This window comes from Anopheles ziemanni, chromosome 3 (genome assembly GCF_943734765.1).
Source record: "Anopheles ziemanni chromosome 3, idAnoZiCoDA_A2_x.2, whole genome shotgun sequence".
Lineage (NCBI taxonomy): Eukaryota > Metazoa > Arthropoda > Insecta > Diptera > Culicidae > Anopheles > Anopheles ziemanni.
In genome coordinates this window covers 24,534,695-24,553,517 of record NC_080706.1, presented here as the reverse complement: position 1 = coordinate 24,553,517, position 18,823 = coordinate 24,534,695, and the positions used below count along the sequence as shown (strand labels likewise).

The window sequence follows — 18,823 nt, the reverse complement described above, 5'->3', positions numbered from 1 at the left end:
AGGCGGTTTGTTTACATCACAATTCGCCGCGAGCACGTGCTTCTAGGGAAAAAGCGTTCGATAACACGCACACAGCTGCAAACTTGCGCAAGTAAACAACGGCAACTGACACTGACAGTTCAAACTGTCAAAACATAAGCGGGCGGTCGAGTTGCGAGTTTTTCCTACGCCGTTCATGTAATCACTGCCGCTTCAACGAGCGGATCGTTTCGGTTTTGGCAGTCGGGTTGCTTCGATTGTCGTAATTAGTTGTAAGATCCTGCTCGATCCTATCGTGGTGGTTGTTTATTAAAAATGAATCATCTACGGGCAGCAATAACCAGACACCATCGACTGTGTGCCGTAACCGTCGGACGTCGTGTGCTGCAACGGGCGGCCGGAACCAATTTCCCAACGGTTCTACCACAGTTTCCCGCTTCCCTTGCCACCCGGTTACTTTCGCAGTCGGTACGCCTTTGCCAAACGGTACCACAGGCCGCCAAGAATGCCACCTCACCACCCATCGATCGCCAACCGGTCACCGGCAAACAAACTAAAGACAGTGCCACCATCATCGAGGAGCTGCGTTCCGATGCGATCGTGTACCGGCGGGTGCAGCTGGAAAAGTTAAATCAACTACTCGCCAAACCGTACGAAATCCCTGCCGATGCGTATGAGTTCCTGCTGCAGTGCTGCGGTACGCTGCTATGCTCGGAAACACTCGAGACGCGGATGCGGGTATTCGAACAGTTTTGGTTCTACCTCGGTGAACCGCGGCTCGTCCACTGGAAGATCCTGCTGCAGGTGTACCGGGAAAACGAGCGAACGATCGACGATGTGCCGGCACTGCTCGACAGTATGGGCCCGATCGAGAAGGATGCCGAACTTTACCAGGCGCTGCTGGCAGCGCTGGCCGAAAAGGGTGACATCGCCGAAATGAAGCTGGTGCGCGATATGATGAAGGAGCTTAAAATTCCATTGACGATCGAGCTGATCAATCTGATGATCCGCGGGAACGGTCGGGCTGGCGATCTCGATGGTGTGCAGATGGTGCTGGAAACTATGAGTGCCGCGAACATGTCGGCCAACGGCGAAACGTACGGCGAGCTGATGATAGCGTTCCTGCAGGACGGCATGGCCGATCGGGTGTTGAAGATGCTGCGCGAAAAAGGCTCCCAGTTGAACGAGAAACACATCCTGGAGCTGCTCAGCTTGGCGGTGGAGAAGACAAACGTCGAGATGGTTCGGGTGTTGCTGAAACTCCTACCGGAGGAAATTGCCAGCGAAAGTAAGATTCATCCGGTGCTGAGAAACGTCCTCAGTGGGCTCGTGCATACTGGTCACTACGATGGTCTTCTGATGCTACTGGAAGAACTTCCGGCGCCACAGTTTCTGGCGAATGAAAACACGGACGGATATGCGACCTTCCTTATGGTGGACATGCTGCGTCACAATGCACCCTTCGAGCGGTTGAACAAACTACTAGCAATGCTTATTCGTACCGAAAGGAATCTAAGGGCGTACCATGTGGCCTGCGAGTGTGCGGCCAAGGCAGCCCATCCATCCTTTTCGCGCCTTCTGGCCGCCCTGGCACCGCTCGAAGCCTTACGGCCACACTACTTCTGGCCACTGTTCCTACAGCGCTCGCAATCCGACGGCGAGGCAGGAATTTTGGGTGTGCTGAAGTTGATGCAAAAGCTAAAGGTTGAACCGGACGAAGAAACGATCACACTCTACGTGCTACCCAAACTCTCCGTGACGCTCAAGGACTCCCGGACGGCACTGAAGATCCTCGAAGACTGTGGAGTTCGCACGGCCGTCCTGATGACGCCATACGTTTCGCACCTTCTCTACCAGAACCGCTTCGACGATGTGCTAACGATCGTTCGCCGGTACCCGACCAAGCTCGACACAGAAACGCTCCTGTGGCCGTTGATACTGCAGGCGAACGTTAATCGATCGGCGGCCCACCAGCGAAAACTTTGCGAGCTCATTCGGGCGCTCAAGGATAAGGCGGCCGATCCGCGGCATGATCTCGCCGGCCAGCTCGTGCTGGAGGTGATAAGCAATAAAAAGTCCAAACACGACACCAACAGTCTCCGCTCGCTGCTGAATGAGTACGAGAAATTCGAAATCCGGCTCTCGCGGATGGCCGCAGGTGTGTTGAAGAATCATTTCGCCCGGGTTCCTCCAGGAACGGCTGTGGTTGGTAAACCCGCCACCTCCGAGTCGATCGATAGCTTACTCAAGAAGCTCACGGACGAACAGCTAACGATCCTCTCGAAGGAACTATTCGATACGATCAGTGTGCACCCGCGGGACATGAACTACGACGAGCTCGAGTGCCATCTGGTGGAGCTTGAGCAGAAGAAGCTAAACACGCGCGGTGTTCTAAGGCGACTGTTGCAGCTTTGTGTGCGAGAAGGTCGCCACAAACGTGCCCTGGAGTTGAAGCAACGGTGCGACCAAGCAAAGGTGGAGCAGAGCTCCGGCATGCTGGCCTCGCTTGTCGAGCTGTACACGAAGGTGGGCGATCCGGAGCAGGCCGGTCGTACGCTGGAGCAGCTGAAGAAACAGTTCCCCGGTTTCATCGTGGACGATCACAAGATCATCGATTACGCCGCACTGCTGATCGAGCGTGGTCAGCTCGATGGGGCGAAAAAGGTACTCCGAGAACGGGCGACATCCGGAGGGAAACTGCGCGGAGCCGACGGTGGCACTACCGGCAAAAACCTTTGGAACCTCCTCACGAACACGGCCCAGTGGGCAGCCAAGGAACGTCGGAAACAACCGTCGTCAACAGCAGCTGTTGCATCACCAAACACCACCCAGAAAATGTTGGATTTTCTCGTCGAGCTCGGCTACTGCACGTACGACAATACGCTGCTCGGACCGGTCCTGAGGGAGTACCTGCTGGCCGGTCAGCAACGGGCCGCCATCGAAGAGTTCCAGCGCATAGCGAAGGAAAAACGTCGTACGCCACTGCAGCTGGAAATAATCACGCTCCTGGTGCGACTAACCAATGGCACCGAACCGGACATTCCCAGCGAGGACGCCAAAGCACTGCTCAGCGAAACCATCCAACTGGTGTCGCAAATTCACGGTTCGGTCAACACGAACAACACGCTTATCGTAGCCCTGGCGGAGGCCGGCACCGAGGCTCAACTGCGCCGGATGTTGATTAATCCGGAGGTGCGCATCAACCACGAGTACATTCTGACGCAGTGCGAGTTTCTCGTGAACAGTGGCAAGCTGGATGTGGTGCTGCGGTTGGCCAAGTGCAGCAAGGGGTTGGCGAATGTGCGCGAGAATGACTTCCTGCAGCTCGTGCTGGCGCAGTACGTGCGCGAAAACAACTGCGAGGCGGCGGTACAGCTCTTCCAGCGGCTGCTCAACGACGAGGACGAGCTGAAGATTACCACGGACTTTGCCCGCAAGCTGTCCGATTTGCTGGAGGCCAACAACTACGAGATACCGGCGAACTTGCAGATGTACCTTAAATGACCAAGAGAAACCGGCGGACGTACTTGTCGTAGGGAACTAGTCTTCTTCTAACAGCAGAAAAGCAGTGTATATAAATTAAGGAAATGGAAACAGAGTGGGCCATGTGTTTCCATAACATCTTAGCATATTGATAAGTCAAATACAACCAATTAGAGCCGACGGTGTGAATAAAATGACTCGATTTCGAAGCTAATGCAGTTTTTTTTTAATACAATGACAAACGAACAAAATCATGGGGCCACATAAAAATAGCACCATGCCATGGGACGCTCAACCGAATGTTGCATGTTTTTCATTGACTGATTGTTCGATGCTATTTTTATGTCTTGATCGTGATGGCGTGTTGTTGATGCATTGCAATGCAAACACATTTGAATTGCAGGTGTAATTACAATGTTACAGAATTGTAGCATAATAACATCCCCTGTGATCAAATTTGCGACCCTTTCAAGGGAAAAGAAGAAACCCAATTTCTCATCAGTTCTATTGCCCATTATGGATTTTCAATTACACTCCGGTAACAGTGAAGAGTTTCGAAGTAATGTTTGAGACACTAAACTCTTATTGATATTTTTTAAATCTGTATGATTTGCATTGCCTTGATCGCCTTAAATGTTATCTAAAAAAAATGTGCTCCCGGCTACAGTTAACGTTCTTTCCATTGCCCCTCACATACAATTCTACACGCAATCGCTGAAGTTATCGAAATATATAGATATATATTTGTGTACTTTTTTGCTGTATTTAAACAACACAATACCCACCGGCTACAATTACGTCCCATTACATTAACTACGAATATCGCACATTGTATTAATTATCTTTTCCTTTTGCCATATGTTCGGCTCGTTAGATATCTGTTCCTTTGCAGATATCTCCCTGCGGCGGCCAATCGCGTGCTCAAATGCTAAAGATCTAATCTTGTTCTTGCAGTATGTGCCTGTATGTTTTTTTATCTTTTATTTTATTTTTCGTCAGCCAGGCAGTGCAACATACGGACGAACAGTGTAGGATAATTTAACGTTTACCTTACATACACTTTTCCCATTTACTAATCGAAGTGTTTGGGACGGGATGCTTTTAGCGTCCATCGAATGGGGGAGGTAACACAGGCTGCTGACAACGGTTCGCGGTATCATTGGAAATTCAACTATAGATCGGCGGATCGCTTGTTTGTTTAGTGGCATTTTGTTTTGTTTGTGTCTCGCAGTGAAACACAAAAAGTTTCATTTAAAAAAAATCTATAAAGAAAGGAAAAAAACAAAAAAAAAAACTATAAACGGCTTATCTAAACCTAGGTACTATTATTATTTCGTTTTATGAAACACAAGAGAAAAAATACTAGTCTTCACACGTTTATCGCATTCACATTTCAGCCGGCACGAATCCAACTCTCTTAGGTATAGAAGTTACGGGCTAAGGCAAACAAGAGTAATATAAAATTTAATCACATTTTTTTTCTGTACTTTTTTCAACGGTTCCAACGGTTGACATAGTGTTGCTTCGCAATGGCTGCGAATTGTCTCCCGTAGGCCAAAAAAAAAAAACACGATACATCCGAATAATGTTGACGTGACGAGACATCGGTCGTCGGTCAGGTCAACAAATTCGTTGAAATTGGGTTTTGTAGTGTTTTCGCGGTTTTAGGTAATGAAAATGGGCATGATGATGGTACCTCAACCAGTCCAATTGCGGTGGAGAGGAGAGGGCAGTATCGATGAGCGAGGGATACATGGGAAACACTTTTATACGGGTGGCATCGCATTCATCGACACAGGTTTGCGCGTTTAATCTTCCGTCGTGAAGCAACCGTTGCACACACGGACATCGCTCAGCCAACCGCGCTTCGGGACAGGTCGGCGATTCTGCGAGCAGCTCGCACAAACGGCATTCCCACACGCCCGGCAGTGGTGCCTTCGCCGATCGATCGTTCGATACGCGGAGGCCGACGAAGTGGAGCGTGCGGATGATGGCACTGGGGTGGCCATCGAGACTGTGTGGTGACTGGCCGGGGAGACGCCTCCGGTGGTGGATGACGACGTTGGCAGCTGCTGTTGCTGACGGCGCGAATCGTTGGTCCCATTTTCGTTGCGTCTAGCAGGGGATGGTGCAGGGGACGAGGATGACGAAGGTGGGGAGTGTGATGTGCGCTTGTTGCTTCCTCCGGATGACCCGCTGCTAACGGGACCCCAACCCGCATCCACTTTACCGAGCGGGTAGACCGTGTTGAGCTCCTCCGGTGATCCAAACTCCAGCTCGCAGATGAAACAGTTCAGCGCTTCGGCATCCGGCACCCAGTACGAAGGGCGTGCTGATTCCTTGATGAAATCTAGAAGCAGTTTTATTGCATGGAAGGAAAGATAAATGGATTAGAGCTTCGTTTTTGCAGCAACGGATGCACAATCGAGAACGTGATGTGTTCCGGATGGAATGATTTACCTTTTGGATACTCCAACACGGCTCCAATATTGCTGATCGTGTTAATAACCACCTCACCGTACCGTCGCACGAGAATGTTGTTCGCTTCGTCCACGCCATCGCCTGCAGAAGAAGACGTCAGGAGGAGGTCAGGTGTTTCAGTACTGGTTGGTCCGCGATCTAACGACGATGAAGGACGATCATCACCGTCATCATCATCATCCCCCGGTCGAGGATCGCATCGAGGAGGGACAGAGGCAGAAGAGGAAGAAAAGGGGTCGGCAAGGAGCAGAGTAATTTTGAATGGCAATTATCGAAAGAAAAAAAAAACAACAAGAACCCCTCTCGAATTTCCGAAAAAATGATCAAGAAGGAAAGAAAAGGAATGGACATCTCCTACACGAATCCATTGATATTTCGCTACAAAACACCCCTGATTAAATTTCTACACCAACCTCCATTCTGGTGCCGCCGCTGCAAATCTTCTGGATCATTTCCGTTGGACCCCGCCGTCCCATCATGGGCAGCTCCTCCGACGCTTCCACCGTTACGCCCGTCGTTCCAGCAGCTATTACACACCCGCACCGGGTAGTTCCAACCACGGCTCGGGACGGGCATCTCGTGTTTCGAGCAAAAGCTACAGAATCCTTCCCCACAGCTCCGGCAGTGGTGCTTCTTTAGCCCGAGGCGCTCAAAGTTGCTGATGCATCCTTTGCAGTGCTGCAGTAAAGAGGAAAAAACAACGAAAGGATATAACATCCAAGCCAATTCTGCTTCGCTGAAGGCAGTTGATCGATAATGTCGAGTGCTTACAATAATCTCACTGTCCGGACGCCAGTACGCTGGCCGTATTTTGTCCGTAACCCACGATTTGACCAGCTTCGTCGGCTGCGAACCGACACTGGCCATCGCATCGGTGATGTAGGCCACCCCGTCGAGGACGAGCTGAGCGGAATGCTTCGGGCCCTGCTGCTGCAAACCGCCATCGTTCCAAACGTGCACAATTTCGGTGCTTTTGGGTGAATTGTAAAGCGAGAGAAAAAAAAAATTGTAAAAATAAATTTCAATTCTATAAAGTTTGTGATAGAAAGAGGGACAGATTAAGTTTTATTGTTTACACTGAAAATGGACCAGATGTCTGCAAAACTTCGGTGGAATGATCAGATTGTTAAAATTGAGTTTGATTATAATTTTTAAAAAATTAAACAAACAAAAAGTCCAACTTTGAAGTACCTAAAATAACCCGACATAAAAAACGACGGTACTTGTGAAATTACGTTCACGTTTGTTTAGTTTGTTTCTTGAAAGCATGGGGTTTAACAAAATACAATAGTTTGAGAATTACCAATGAAGTAGCTGAACTGGGCCCTATTCATCTAATAATCAAACTAACTAACGTGAGCATTAAAAAAAACTGCTATTTACCAATAACAAAGTGTTTCTTACCGGACGGCGTTCTGTTCCGGCGATTGGTTTCCGTACCAATGCTGCCGGGAACGATAAATCTCGCCACAGTTCGGACACTCGATGACGTACCCACTCCAGGCGTACATGGCAAGCCCCATCCAGGACGAATCGGTCGATTTCTGTGTCTGCATGCTGACCACCACCTGGCGGCCGTTCACGTGGCACCGATTGCACAGGTACACCTTGTTCTCGTGCTGATGCTGGTACTTGCAGCAGCCCGTCGACCGGTGGTCCTCCCGCAGCTCGAGATGACCCATCGACAGCTGGCAGCGCGCGTCGCACGACTTGCACACCGACGTACAGGTAAAGTACTGCTCCGGAAAAGCATGGAAGGGCAGTGGGCTAAGGTCACCATTGAACTTATTGTTCAGCGCCATCAGCGCCTCGAACACGACGCGCGGGAGCCGCGGTGACCGGACGGCCGTATTGCGGATCTCTTTCTCCCAAACCATCCGCAGTGGCTCGTAGTTGGTGGGTGGTTTCGACGTCCGTACACCCACATACCGGAGGGAACTGAACGCGCTGAGCTCCAGCTTGAGTTTGCCGAAACGCTCGCGCAAAATATCTTCCTCCTTCTTGCCGTCGTCGTCCTCTTTGAGCACCTCCGTATTGTGCGTCTCGTGGAAGATAATGACAGCCGGCCCGAGTGCTTGCGGTGGGCCCGGCAGGTCGAGTGCCTGCAGCGCACCGGCAAAGTATTTTGTGAATGCTTTGGAAGCGGTACCGAGGAACTTGTACATGTCGGTGCGCAATCGCTCGGCGCGCGTCCTATAGATGATGATGTCGGACACGGCCAGTACCTTCAGCAGCATTCGCATTTGACGATTTTCATTGATCGTCTCACCGAGCAGGCCCTCCGTGTCGAGGCAGAGTACGTTCTTCTGACGCTGGAACGCCGCCCAGATGCCCATGGTGCACGAGGCCTGCTCGGCCGAAGTGCGGAACACATCCCGGCCGCCGAACAGTGCGTGATTCATGGTGTGCGACTTGCCATCGCCCGTGTTGCCAAAGATCGAAACCACCTTCAGCTTGGTGTCGGGCGATACGGACAGCCGGCGGCAGAATTGGTCGGCCGACTTGACGCACACGCGCTCCTGCTCGTCCATGAGCAGGAAGCTGCGCTCCTTCTTGCCATCGGTCGGGCCATTCATTGGCGATCGGCGGTCGTCTATGTCATCGCAGTCGAGCGTGAGCGATGTGAACGGCCCGGACACGATATCCGGTGGATGGGACACGATGGAGCTACCGACCGTCGGATGCTGCAATGGAACAAACCAAACATATTTTCATTAATCCCAGAGAATGTTGGATTACAGTATTTCGCATTAACAGCAGATAGAATTTATTCCCTTTCACTACAAAGTATTCTATTATAAATTACTTATCGGTTAGCGCAAAGAACGAGCCTTCTGTTTTTGGTTTTCCACCATTGGTCTTGCGCAGATCATCAACGGGGCACGATCACGACTGACACCACGTTTCTTGCGTCAGCAGAGGCGGCCCTCTCTTGCAAAAATATCAGCTCCCGTGGCTTATCACAAACCCGTTCCTCGCCTTCCCATTGCCGCCAATGATGTACAATAGTCATGCAATAATCCTTTTGCCCCTCTGGCCCAGAGGTTCACGGGCTTAACCTCTCGGGGAGGGCACGGGGTGTGTTTTACCCTCTCCTTATTGCGCCACTTCGTTCGCTACCGTCGCACCATCCCTAATTTCCCTTCGCTAACACCCATCGGTGCCTTGCTGTACCGAAGTATGGCGTAGTATTGCGATACCGTGATTGTGTGGGCAAATTGTACAACCAACAACAACAACAACCTTTGGAGGCGCAACAAATCGAACATGGTATACCTTCCCTCATTCTGTGCCTTCTCTCTGTTTTTCCCTCTCTCCGGACTGTCTAATCAGTTAACACAGTCAGCCATTTCATTTGACCTCATTCGATTTACGGTGTAAAACGTCAGTCCGGTAGCCGATTGCAACTGCAACTGCACCGGAACGGAATTACGTCCGCGCGGCAAAAGAGCTGAAACCGAAAACAAATATTTCCGTCGTTGTCATGAAAAAGGTTCCGTTTCCGCCGTACCATGTTTGGCGAGTAGATCGAGTAGGCGGGTCCGCTGTTCAACCAGCTGATACAGATGATCTTGTCATAAAGCTTTTTGATTCGATCTTCCATCCTAGTTGGCTCTCTTAATGTGCAATGTTTTGGTTTCGAGTTGGAACTGGACCGCTCAACATCCCTCCATTATTTACATCTGCAGGTTGGCTTAAAGTAGGTCAAGTAAGCAGCATTTCTAGACAATCATGAGTTAATTTGGAAAAAGGTGACTGAAATTGAACTATGGATGTTTTCAGGTGGCGTTAAAAAATATGGCGTAATGAATTTATTTTAAGAGAAAATTATTAATTCGACCAACCAAACCATCCGTGTTTCCGTCTGCAGGAAATCCTTGAAACTTACCATGCGTGTTTGGAATAATGAATGGTTCGAACCTTAAGCGGGTGGCAGCATGAACGAACGGTGGATTTAAATTATATTGGCCATTAGAATTCAATGGATTTTGTTACCGTTTGTTCAGATAGCTCATTTAGTGTGTTCTGTGGATATTGTGTTTTAGAACCAATCCAATCTTTCCTCCAGTTGTAGGGGAATCAAAACCTCAAACTTGACCTAATCGCACGAGGCATACCACGGTCAAAAGCTTGCCACATCGCAACGAAGGCCGAACTATGCCGACATTAGATCGGTTAACCGCTACAGTGGAATCAACCACGGACAGATTCCTTTCCCACTGGGGTAGTTTAGAAACGATTACTGCCGCCTAAAACTGTGCAAATATATGGGTCAGGGTACGTTTAGGGCTGTGTTTAGTTACCTTATCGCTGATCCACGAAAGACTGTCGCTATCCTCCGCTTGCATCATGTTTGCTGGTCCGAGCAGGCTCCGGTTTCACTCCACTTCAACGGCACCAACAACATTCACTCCGCCAGGGAAGGCGTTGATTGCTTAGCTTGGTGTAATTTGTCAGCTTTCTTCCAAAGCCTTTCGTTTCCTAGGGACTTCGTGCTGGCCAGGTGTCCCCTGTTTTCCGGACACCGGAACCCTTCCCCTGTATGGCCTTGAATTTTCCTACCACTACGTGAACATTTAACCTACGACGACAGTATATAGGCTGCGATTGAAACTTTCTCAGAAAATTCACACAGAAAAGCCACCACTCTCGAAGCGAACTACTCCTTCCTCCCTACGAATGACGTCGCGGTACGGCGATTGGAGAACGTAAACATAAAAGCTGCTCAGCACGGTCGTTTCGTGACCTTGGCTGGTCAAGAGGCTGCTGCTTCTCTGGGTTTTGAAGCTCCGTGTGAGAGTGTCAGAGAGGGTTAGAGCGAAAAAGAGGGGTGCTGTGTGTGTGTTACGGGTTGGTTGATATTTCTACTACGCAACAGTTCAAACGGAAATCCTTCACAACACTTCCGGTTCACGAGAATTCGAAGGAACTACAGAATTCGTATGGCTCTCGAACGCACCTGCTCTGTGTCGAACCAAACGTAAACAAAGAACACACGATTCACCGTACTGCTGCGATGGAGGATGAAAGCAGTGCACCTCACAAGGGAACACACTTCCAAAAAGTGTACCGTAGCACAATGGCACTAAGGTTTATTTTCACAGAAATGCAGTATCATTAAAGTTTACATCGGAAAACATCCAGTGGACCTAGACGACGCGCTGTTGGAATTCGGAGTTTAGTATAATTCCACTTTCCTTGCACTGCCTGGCACTACCGATTTTTCCCATTTCCCGCCAACGGTAACATGGTTTTCACAAAGATTTACGAGCGATTGGAGCTTAGCCAGTGCGACACAAAGAATCACGCGAAACTTCAAACATACAATGATAAGAATTTTGCTGATTTCGCTGTTTTACTCCGCTGATTCACGCACAACCAGCAACAATCACACGCAGCACACAGTTGGAGACTGTCGGGTCTATTTTTGCCTTGAAAGCAAAGCAAAAAAAGTGAAAGGTTTTTGACATTTATGGCGATTCCAATTGACAACTCTAAGCGCGCCAAAGGTAGACAATTTTAGAAGAATATCAGTTGTTAACAGTTCGTAAGCCATTATATGAAACATTAGAAGTTTATATGTTTCGTTAAAAATTAGCTGTTAATAATAGAAAACCAAAAGGTTGTTGAAAGCGCTCCCAAATATGTCTGCCGCCCGGCTTATTAAACTCTTCAAGTGGGCCCGTTTAAACGCGAGCTTTATTGCAGGGTTCAATACATGATTACGAAACATTTTTTGACACGAAATATCAGTTCCAAAGAGGAAATATAAACAACCTTCCGATCGCACTTTCACTTTTTTTGCAAACAGTTCGGAACCGGAAAAGAAATATCTCTCGAGATAATATATTCAACTCAGCTGTACCATAGTGAAACAACCAATCCAACGTGGCCAGGTGAATTGATCGCTTCGAGTTCAGTGTTTTGCAGACTGCGCCTCCATCATGTCAGCATGCCGCGTGAGAACACCGGTAAACGAATTTTGCTCAGGGACAGCATGCCGTAATGTACTGATAAGAGTTATTTATTCTTGGTTCCATCACCCTCACAACTCCAGCATAAAATTCGTTCACTAATAAAAGTCACCGGCCTGGGAGCAGCTGTGTTCAGCGCGTACAGCGTGTATCGTGGAGATGAAAAATTCTACAACGGCGTGTTTATGCCATTCGTGAGGCTAATACCACCGGAAACAGCCCATGATCTAGCGGTTCTTGGAGTGAAATGGAAACTCTTTCGCCCAAAGTATCAGGATCCGGAGCGGCTGCGAACGAACTTGCTTGGATTAAGCTTCAGCAACCCGGTGGGAATTGCGGCCGGTTTTGACAAGCACGGCGAGGCCGTCCCCGGGCTAGAACTGATTGGATTCGGATTTGTAGAGATTGGTTCCGTTACGCCTGAGCCGCAACCGGGTAACCCACGGCCACGTATATTTCGGTTGAACGAAGACAAGGCCATCGTAAACCGATATGGGTTCAATAGTGAGGGCCACGATGTGGTATACGACCGATTGCGTGAATCACGGGAAAAACAGGAGACAGGAAAAAAAGCCGCCCTGGGTATCAATCTAGGTAAAAACAAGCTTTCCCAGGACGCAATACAGGACTACGTTCAAGGTGTGAAGCGTTTCGGTGCCCTGGCGGATTATCTGGTCATTAACGTAAGCAGCCCGAATACGGTCGGTCTTCGTGCGATGCAAAGCAAAGGTACCCTACAGACGTTACTGACGGAGGTGCTGAAAGCACGCTCTACCTTACCGGAAAACGAACGGCGGCCGATATTGTTGAAGCTTGCGCCGGACCTGTCGGACGAAGACCTGAAGGAAATTGTCGACGTGATTCGGATCAAAGCGTGTGCCGTGGACGGATTGATTGTGTCCAACACAACCATCGACCGGCCAACAACGTTGAAAAGCAACAATGCCGGTCAGCTGGGCGGATTAAGTGGGCCACCTTTGAAACAACGATCCACTGCGATGGTCGCCAAGGTGTACAAGATGACGCAGGGAAAAGTGCCCATCATCGGTGTGGGTGGGATATTTACGGGTGAAGATGCATTTGAAAAGATTGAAGCCGGCGCCAGTGCAGTGCAACTGTACACATCGTTCATCTTCCATGGACCGCCGGTGGTGCCGAAAATTAAACGAGAGCTTGATGCCTTGCTGGAGCAACATGGTTACTCGAGCGTGCAGGATGCCGTTGGAAAGGGTGCCGACAAGTATTTGTCTTAAAAGTGAAATTCTCAGGAATTAGTTTAAGCAAAAAGTTTCGAAATATATATTGTACATAATTGTGAAATTGTGTTCGAGTATTGAGGTTTTTTTCGGTTTTAACTTTTTTCATTTGCTATAAAATTAGCGTTATGAGCACTCAAGTCAAAGGTATATACGCAGTAGCTCTGAAAGCAACCCTACTGCGGATGGTTGTTATGATGCATCTCGTTTTTGCACGTTAGACCAACCGATACCAGATGTATCTGCACCGCTCACTCCACTCTCGTGCATTCACCTCTAAAATGCATCTGTCAAACTAAGGAAAATTTCCACCATAGACTGGAAACGCAGTTGTCTGGATTATTTTTTACGTATTTTCATACTCCCAGCTACAAAAAGCTGCGAAAAACCCATTTCCCTGGCGGGGCTTCCTACGCCCCGTAGTGATCTATGTGTTATAACTATCCGATGGTCAATGGAATACTAGTGAAACACATCATACGTTGGCAGCACACAATTCCACACACAAACACCTCAGCAAAACGCGACAATGTCGCTGTTCCGCAAGCCGAAAAAACCTATTCAGAGGCGCGTTTTCAGCGGTTACGACGACGAAGATGAGGAGAACAATCCGTCGAGCAAGGATACCGCACACGCCGCTGGAAATGGCAATGGTTCCCCCGGCGAACCGAGCTTGGCACCCGAAGGACCAATGGTATCATCCGGCGGTACATCCATTGCGGTTGCGTCCTCCGAGCGCAAGCGGAAAGAACACCGTACCGACACTAAACCGGACACCTCCAAGGGTGTTGGATCGTCGAAATCGAATGCGATCACCAAACCCTCTTTACTTAGTTTCGACGACGAAGGTAACAAACATCTATTTACTTCTTGAACTAAGACAAAGTACTTCAAAACAAACCTAACCATCGCGAGTTGATGGGCAAGTGTTCTGTAGTCCACCACCATCCTGCTCCTGGAAGGGAACGCTCTTTGCAGGAGTGTTTCCCCTCTGGGGGGCGGAATAGCTACGACCATGCGAAGAAATCTTACAGAATGAAATCGGAATATTTTGTTGAAAATTTATAGTGTGCCTGAAGAGATAACGCAAGAGGAATGAAGAAGCAAAAGTGTTGAAGAATCAATTTGTTCACTGCCGACAAGAATCGTTTCGTTTGAAGAAAAAACCAAAAATTTCCCAGTGATCAAGTGTTCCGAAAAAAAAGAAAAGTGTCTGCGCACCGCAGTAGGCCACTGTCTAGGTCTATTCATGATGTTCTCGTTCATCGTCCCACAGCCGGCCGACCTAAGCGTAGAAAATCGGATCCCATTTAATGGCACATTTTTCCGTTCGTTTTTTCTTTCTTTTTTCTCTTTCATCTCGTGTAAACATGGTACTCCTACTGCCGATGCCGATACCGATGCCGATGTCCATCTTGTCCAAACCAAACAGAGGAGGGCGAAGTTTTCCAAGTGAAAAAGTCCTCCCACAGTAAGAAGGTGATGAAATCGCTCGACAAGGAACGACGGAGGAAGCGGCACATGGAGAAGAGCAATGGCACCGGTACGGCCCCAAGCACCTTCCAACATTCGTCCGCCCCTTCGGAGCATGCTGCAATGGGCAGCAAGGCGGCGACCACGGCAAACCAGCGCAGCAGCAAGCAGCAGTATCCTTCCTCTTCTCCTCCCTCCACCAGCTTGTCGTACGACAACGACAGTAATGATAAGATAAAAAGAGAAAAGTGTGAAAATTCTAGCTCTAATATCCAAACAGAAATACGCACAGACGACTTTGTGGTAAGGTTATTATTATTCAATTTTCTACTACCCTTTTTCTTTAATTTGTTACTATATTTTACTCGATCGGGTACGATCGAACAAAACGATACATTCGACAACATGTGTTTCGTACCATGTATCACCCGGTTCTCGTACACACCGCCTTCCTTTCATTAGTTCCCATGCATTTCCCGTATGCGTGTATCCCTTTCCGGTTTAATTCATATTCTCTGTAAAGCATACACCACATTTACCACATCGCGGCAAGCGATGGAGCGTTGCTTGGTGTCGAAATAAGATCAAGTCCTTCTTCTAAGCTAACTTTCCTTCCTTCTCCTAAGCTAACTTCCCATTAACCTACGGTCATAGTCTTGCGCCGTGCATTTTAGTATAATTGCCCACACGTTAGCCGATTTTTTGTTATCCATAAACGATCGTTTTCTAGCATAGACTCTTTCCAAACAGTACGTTCGAAATAATCCTTCCATGGCCAACTTGTTTTCTAAAATTAGATCTGCATTCCACAATAATCCCCCCGATCAAAAGATGGATTTCACTGCGCCACCATAAGGATTGCACCGCTTTTTTCACCGCGCCTCAAATACTGCCTTGTCTGTTGTTGTTGTTCTTGCCGTCCGCCTTGGTCCTTAAACTTCCCTTCACTTAAAACAGAAGCCATTGCAAGATTTTCGCTAATATAGTACTTTTTTTTACTTACTTTTCCCCCATTCACGACCCCCATTTTCGTTCGGTAAAGCTGGTGGTCAAGAAAACGGACCCCGCGAATCTGATACTGAACGGCAGGGCGGCACTTTGCGCCGGCCGGAACGACATGTCTTCGGAGGACGAGGAATCGCACGATGCGGTCGAACAGGAAGCCGGGCAGCAGCGTGGACATCATCATCGGTTTGCGAAGCCGCAGGATAACTTTAAGATGTGTCTGGAAAATGGTGTCATACCGGATGCCGCTATGATTCACGCTGCCCGAAAGCGTCGGCAAAAGGCACGCGAACAAGGTATGATAGAAGGAAGGGGAAAAAGGGCGTTGGATGGAGGGACAATTAAACTAACTGTCCTCGTTTGTTTTTGTCATTTTTTTTTCACTTTCCTCCCACAGGTGAATTCATTCCGGTGGAAGAGCCCAAGGAGGACAAAAGCAAAAAGCGTACCGTCCAGGAAGATGGTGATGGTGACGGGTCGGATGAGGATGACGATCGGATCGACATGTCCGCCATTACCGGTGCCAAAGAGCGGGAGGAGCGACGGGAGCAGTTCTACGCGGTGCAACGTGAAGGTAATAGCCGACGGAAAACCGGCCCGTTCGCCCCCGGTCGCTACAGTTTCGATTTTTCGTCTCTGTCCATAGACTCCGATGCGGAGGATTCCGACGTGGAAACGAAGGAATGGGAAAATCAGCAGATTCGCAAAGGTGTCACGGGGGCGCAACTCGTGTCCGCCCAGCAGGAGTCGGTCATTTCGCAGTACCTAATCCACAGCGGCTTCAGCCAGACGTTCCACAATAAATCGTCCCCCTCCGATGGCGGTATGATGGTGGACGATCTGGACGAGGGCACGTCCGGCGTTCGTGCCCTTTCGACGGCCGCACTGCTGGAGCAGGCGTACGCGGCGTCTAGCGGCGGTCTATCCAGTCGAGTGTCGGGCAGCAGTAAACGGCCCGGTATCGGTCACAGTTTAGGTCAGAAATCTTCGGCCGACTCGAAACCGACTGGCCCTCGGATGCCGCAGCAAATTCTAACGCAGCTAGCCGAACGGCACCGTACGACGGTGGAGTTAAATCGGAAGCACGATGACGATGTCGAGCACATTACAAAGGAGATCAAGCTGCTACAGATGGATCATCGGGCGTGCGAACAAAAAGCGCCGATCGCTGCGGCCAAGTATCGTTTCTATCAAGAGTTTCGCTGCTACGTGACGGATCTGGTCGAGTGTCTTAACGAAAAGGTCCCATTGGTGACCGCACTGGAGCAGCGTGCCCTGCAGCTGTTGGGAAAACACTCGGCCATGCTTATCGAACGGCGTCGGCAGGATGTGCGAGATCAGGTGAAGGAAATGACCGATGCCAATAGTAAGTATCCTTGCAAAAACTATGAAAGCGCATTACAGTGTCGAGTAAAACTGTAAGAGCATGGGTGCTCTACTATGTTGACTATAAAGGACTTATTTATACTTCCTTTTTAAAACTTCAAACGCAATTAAAAAAAACATTCTACTTTGAAATATTGAAAAACCCGGTAAAAATGACCTCTAAGAAAATCATGGCCGGATCAAGTTGATTCTCGGAACTGGTCGAACGGAAAAACAATAATTTTGTTTCTACAATGGAGATTTTGAATTTAAGAAAAGTCTTTAAGATCAACTTCGGGATGGATTATCAACAAAGTGGTTGACCGAGTAATTTTTTTTATAAAAAACGATTTTTCGAGAAAAAAAATTTGACGAGACCCACACTATCTAGATTTTTAACGAAAGCTAGTGTAAGGAAGTGCTCTTAATGTTTTGTTCGACACTGTACGTAGATTAGGGAATGTTGCTTATTCGCTCATTCTTTCCCTCCGTTGAAAATAGAAGCAATGAAACGACCTGCGGACGATCAAGAGCGAGTGCGACGGGCAGCGGAACGCGAAGGACGACGCACGCGGCGCCGGAGGGATCGGGAGAAAAATGAAACGGCCGACAGTCACCTCGACGGGATGTCCAGTGATGACGAAATCCCCGACATGGAAGCAGCTCGCTACAAAGCGGCCCTGCAGACGGTCGAGCTGGAAACGCGGGACGTGTTTGCCGACGCGACCGAAGAGTACTGCGACATCGGTGCCATACTGGGCAAGTTCGAACAGTGGCGCGTGCACGATATGGCCGCGTACAGCGATGCATACGTGAGCCTCTGCCTGCCGAAGATACTCGGCCCGCTGGTACGCCTTCAGCATATCACCTGGAACCCGCTTCACTCGGACACCGTCGGTGAGTTCGAGGGTGAGGAGTGGTTCCGGCTGGCGGTCCTCTTCGGTAGCCTCTCGTCGTCGGGTGCCACCGAAGACGAGCTGGCCGAAGATCCTGACGTGCGCCTGGTACCGACGCTGGTGGAAAAGATATTCCTGCCCAAGCTGACGGCCCTGGTCGAGCAGTGTTGGGATCCACTGTCCACGACGCAAACCTTCCGCCTGGTGCGTCTACTCAAACGGCTCGCACGGGACTATCCATCGTTGCGCATCACCTGCAAACCGTTGCGGACACTATTTCAAGCAATTCTCGACAAGATGAAGCAATCCATCGATAACGATGTGTTTATTCCGATCTTCCCCAAGCAGTAAGGCGCCACTCAGTAAACCCGGTCACGCCCGGGAAGCGACTTGTATTAATAGGAAGTATCATGTTTTTCTTCTACCCCCCACAACAGAGCACAGGAGGCCAAATCGTCCTTCTTCCAGCGTCAGTTTTGCAGCGGACTGAAGCTGTTCCGCAACATCACCAGCTGGCAGGGAATACTGGCCGATTCGGCATTGAACGAATTGGCGATCGGGTCGCTGCTGAACCGCTACCTGCTGAACGGGATGCGCGTCTGCTTGCCGACCGACGCCATCGGGAAGGCGTCGACCATCGTGTACACATTGCCACGCGTGTGGCTCAGCCCGTCCGGGTTGATCGTGCAAAGTTTAGATCAGTTCGTCAACATGTTACGACTTTTGGAATCTCGGCTTGACCCAGCGACGCCTCCCAATGGGTATGTGTCGAAATTAGACGATCGTTCCGTTTTGCTTCATTACGATCGGGAGGTTGATTATTCTGTTTTATTTTCCACTTTTCCTCTTTAGGGAACTGATCGAACAGATACACATAATACTGTCCAGTCTGCACGTGGTTTCCGCGTAG

At 49.3% G+C, this 18,823-nt stretch overlaps 4 protein-coding genes across 4 annotated transcripts; 3 read left to right on the top strand and 1 right to left on the bottom strand.

Annotated features, from left to right (window-relative positions):
* The first annotated feature begins 294 nt into the window (after positions 1–294).
* LOC131286123 (leucine-rich PPR motif-containing protein, mitochondrial) lies at positions 295–3,660 on the top strand. Its single transcript, XM_058315011.1, has one exon. It carries the CDS (start codon positions 295–297, stop codon positions 3,481–3,483), a length of 3,189 nt encoding a protein of 1,062 aa, XP_058170994.1. The 3' UTR covers positions 3,484–3,660.
* A 1,573-nt stretch (positions 3,661–5,233) lies between these two features.
* On the bottom strand, positions 5,234–10,921 carry LOC131287142 (zinc finger FYVE domain-containing protein 1-like). Its single transcript, XM_058316161.1, has 6 exons — positions 10,248–10,921; positions 7,348–8,627; positions 6,715–6,913; positions 6,357–6,621; positions 5,923–6,081; positions 5,234–5,812 (listed from the first exon to the last, which is right to left on the bottom strand). The coding sequence occupies exons 1-6, from the start codon at positions 10,293–10,295 to the stop codon at positions 5,271–5,273; spliced, it is 2,493 nt and encodes an 830-aa protein (XP_058172144.1). The 5' UTR covers positions 10,296–10,921; the 3' UTR covers positions 5,234–5,270.
* Positions 10,922–11,712: 791 nt separating this feature from the next.
* LOC131287219 (dihydroorotate dehydrogenase (quinone), mitochondrial) lies at positions 11,713–13,231 on the top strand. The gene is made up of 2 exons (XM_058316251.1): positions 11,713–11,915; positions 12,002–13,231. The coding sequence occupies exons 1-2, from the start codon at positions 11,889–11,891 to the stop codon at positions 13,169–13,171; spliced, it is 1,197 nt and encodes a 398-aa protein (XP_058172234.1). The 5' UTR covers positions 11,713–11,888; the 3' UTR covers positions 13,172–13,231.
* Positions 13,232–13,533: 302 nt separating this feature from the next.
* Positions 13,534–18,823, top strand: LOC131284388 (PAX3- and PAX7-binding protein 1). Its single transcript, XM_058313243.1, has 8 exons — positions 13,534–14,022; positions 14,607–14,950; positions 15,690–15,948; positions 16,050–16,226; positions 16,299–17,018; positions 17,519–18,260; positions 18,351–18,674; positions 18,766–18,823. Exons 1-8 carry the CDS (start codon positions 13,704–13,706, stop codon positions 18,821–18,823), a joined length of 2,943 nt encoding a protein of 980 aa, XP_058169226.1. The 5' UTR covers positions 13,534–13,703.

What these genes read in the sequence shown, in the direction of transcription:
- LOC131286123 (XM_058315011.1), top strand. Translation starts at nt 295, where the DNA reads ATGAATCATCTACGGGCAGCAATAACCAGACACCATCGACTGTGTGCC.
- LOC131287142 (XM_058316161.1), bottom strand. Translation starts at nt 10,295, where the DNA reads ATGATGCAAGCGGAGGATAGCGACAGTCTTTCGTGGATCAGCGATAAG. An exon ending in CCGGAACAGAACGCCGTCCG is followed by an intron (nt 6,914 to 7,347) that starts GTAAGAAACACT and finishes TTCACCCAAAAG; the next exon opens with CACCGAAATTGTGCACGTTT. An exon ending in CGTGTTGGAGTATCCAAAAG is followed by an intron (nt 5,813 to 5,922) that starts GTAAATCATTCC and finishes AACTGCTTCTAG; the next exon opens with ATTTCATCAAGGAATCAGCA.
- LOC131287219 (XM_058316251.1), top strand. Translation starts at nt 11,889, where the DNA reads ATGTCAGCATGCCGCGTGAGAACACCG. An exon ending in CATGCCGCGTGAGAACACCG is followed by an intron (nt 11,916 to 12,001) that starts GTAAACGAATTT and finishes TCACAACTCCAG; the next exon opens with CATAAAATTCGTTCACTAAT.
- LOC131284388 (XM_058313243.1), top strand. Translation starts at nt 13,704, where the DNA reads ATGTCGCTGTTCCGCAAGCCGAAAAAACCTATTCAGAGGCGCGTTTTC. An exon ending in TACGCACAGACGACTTTGTG is followed by an intron (nt 14,951 to 15,689) that starts GTAAGGTTATTA and finishes CGTTCGGTAAAG; the next exon opens with CTGGTGGTCAAGAAAACGGA. An exon ending in CTACGCGGTGCAACGTGAAG is followed by an intron (nt 16,227 to 16,298) that starts GTAATAGCCGAC and finishes CTCTGTCCATAG; the next exon opens with ACTCCGATGCGGAGGATTCC.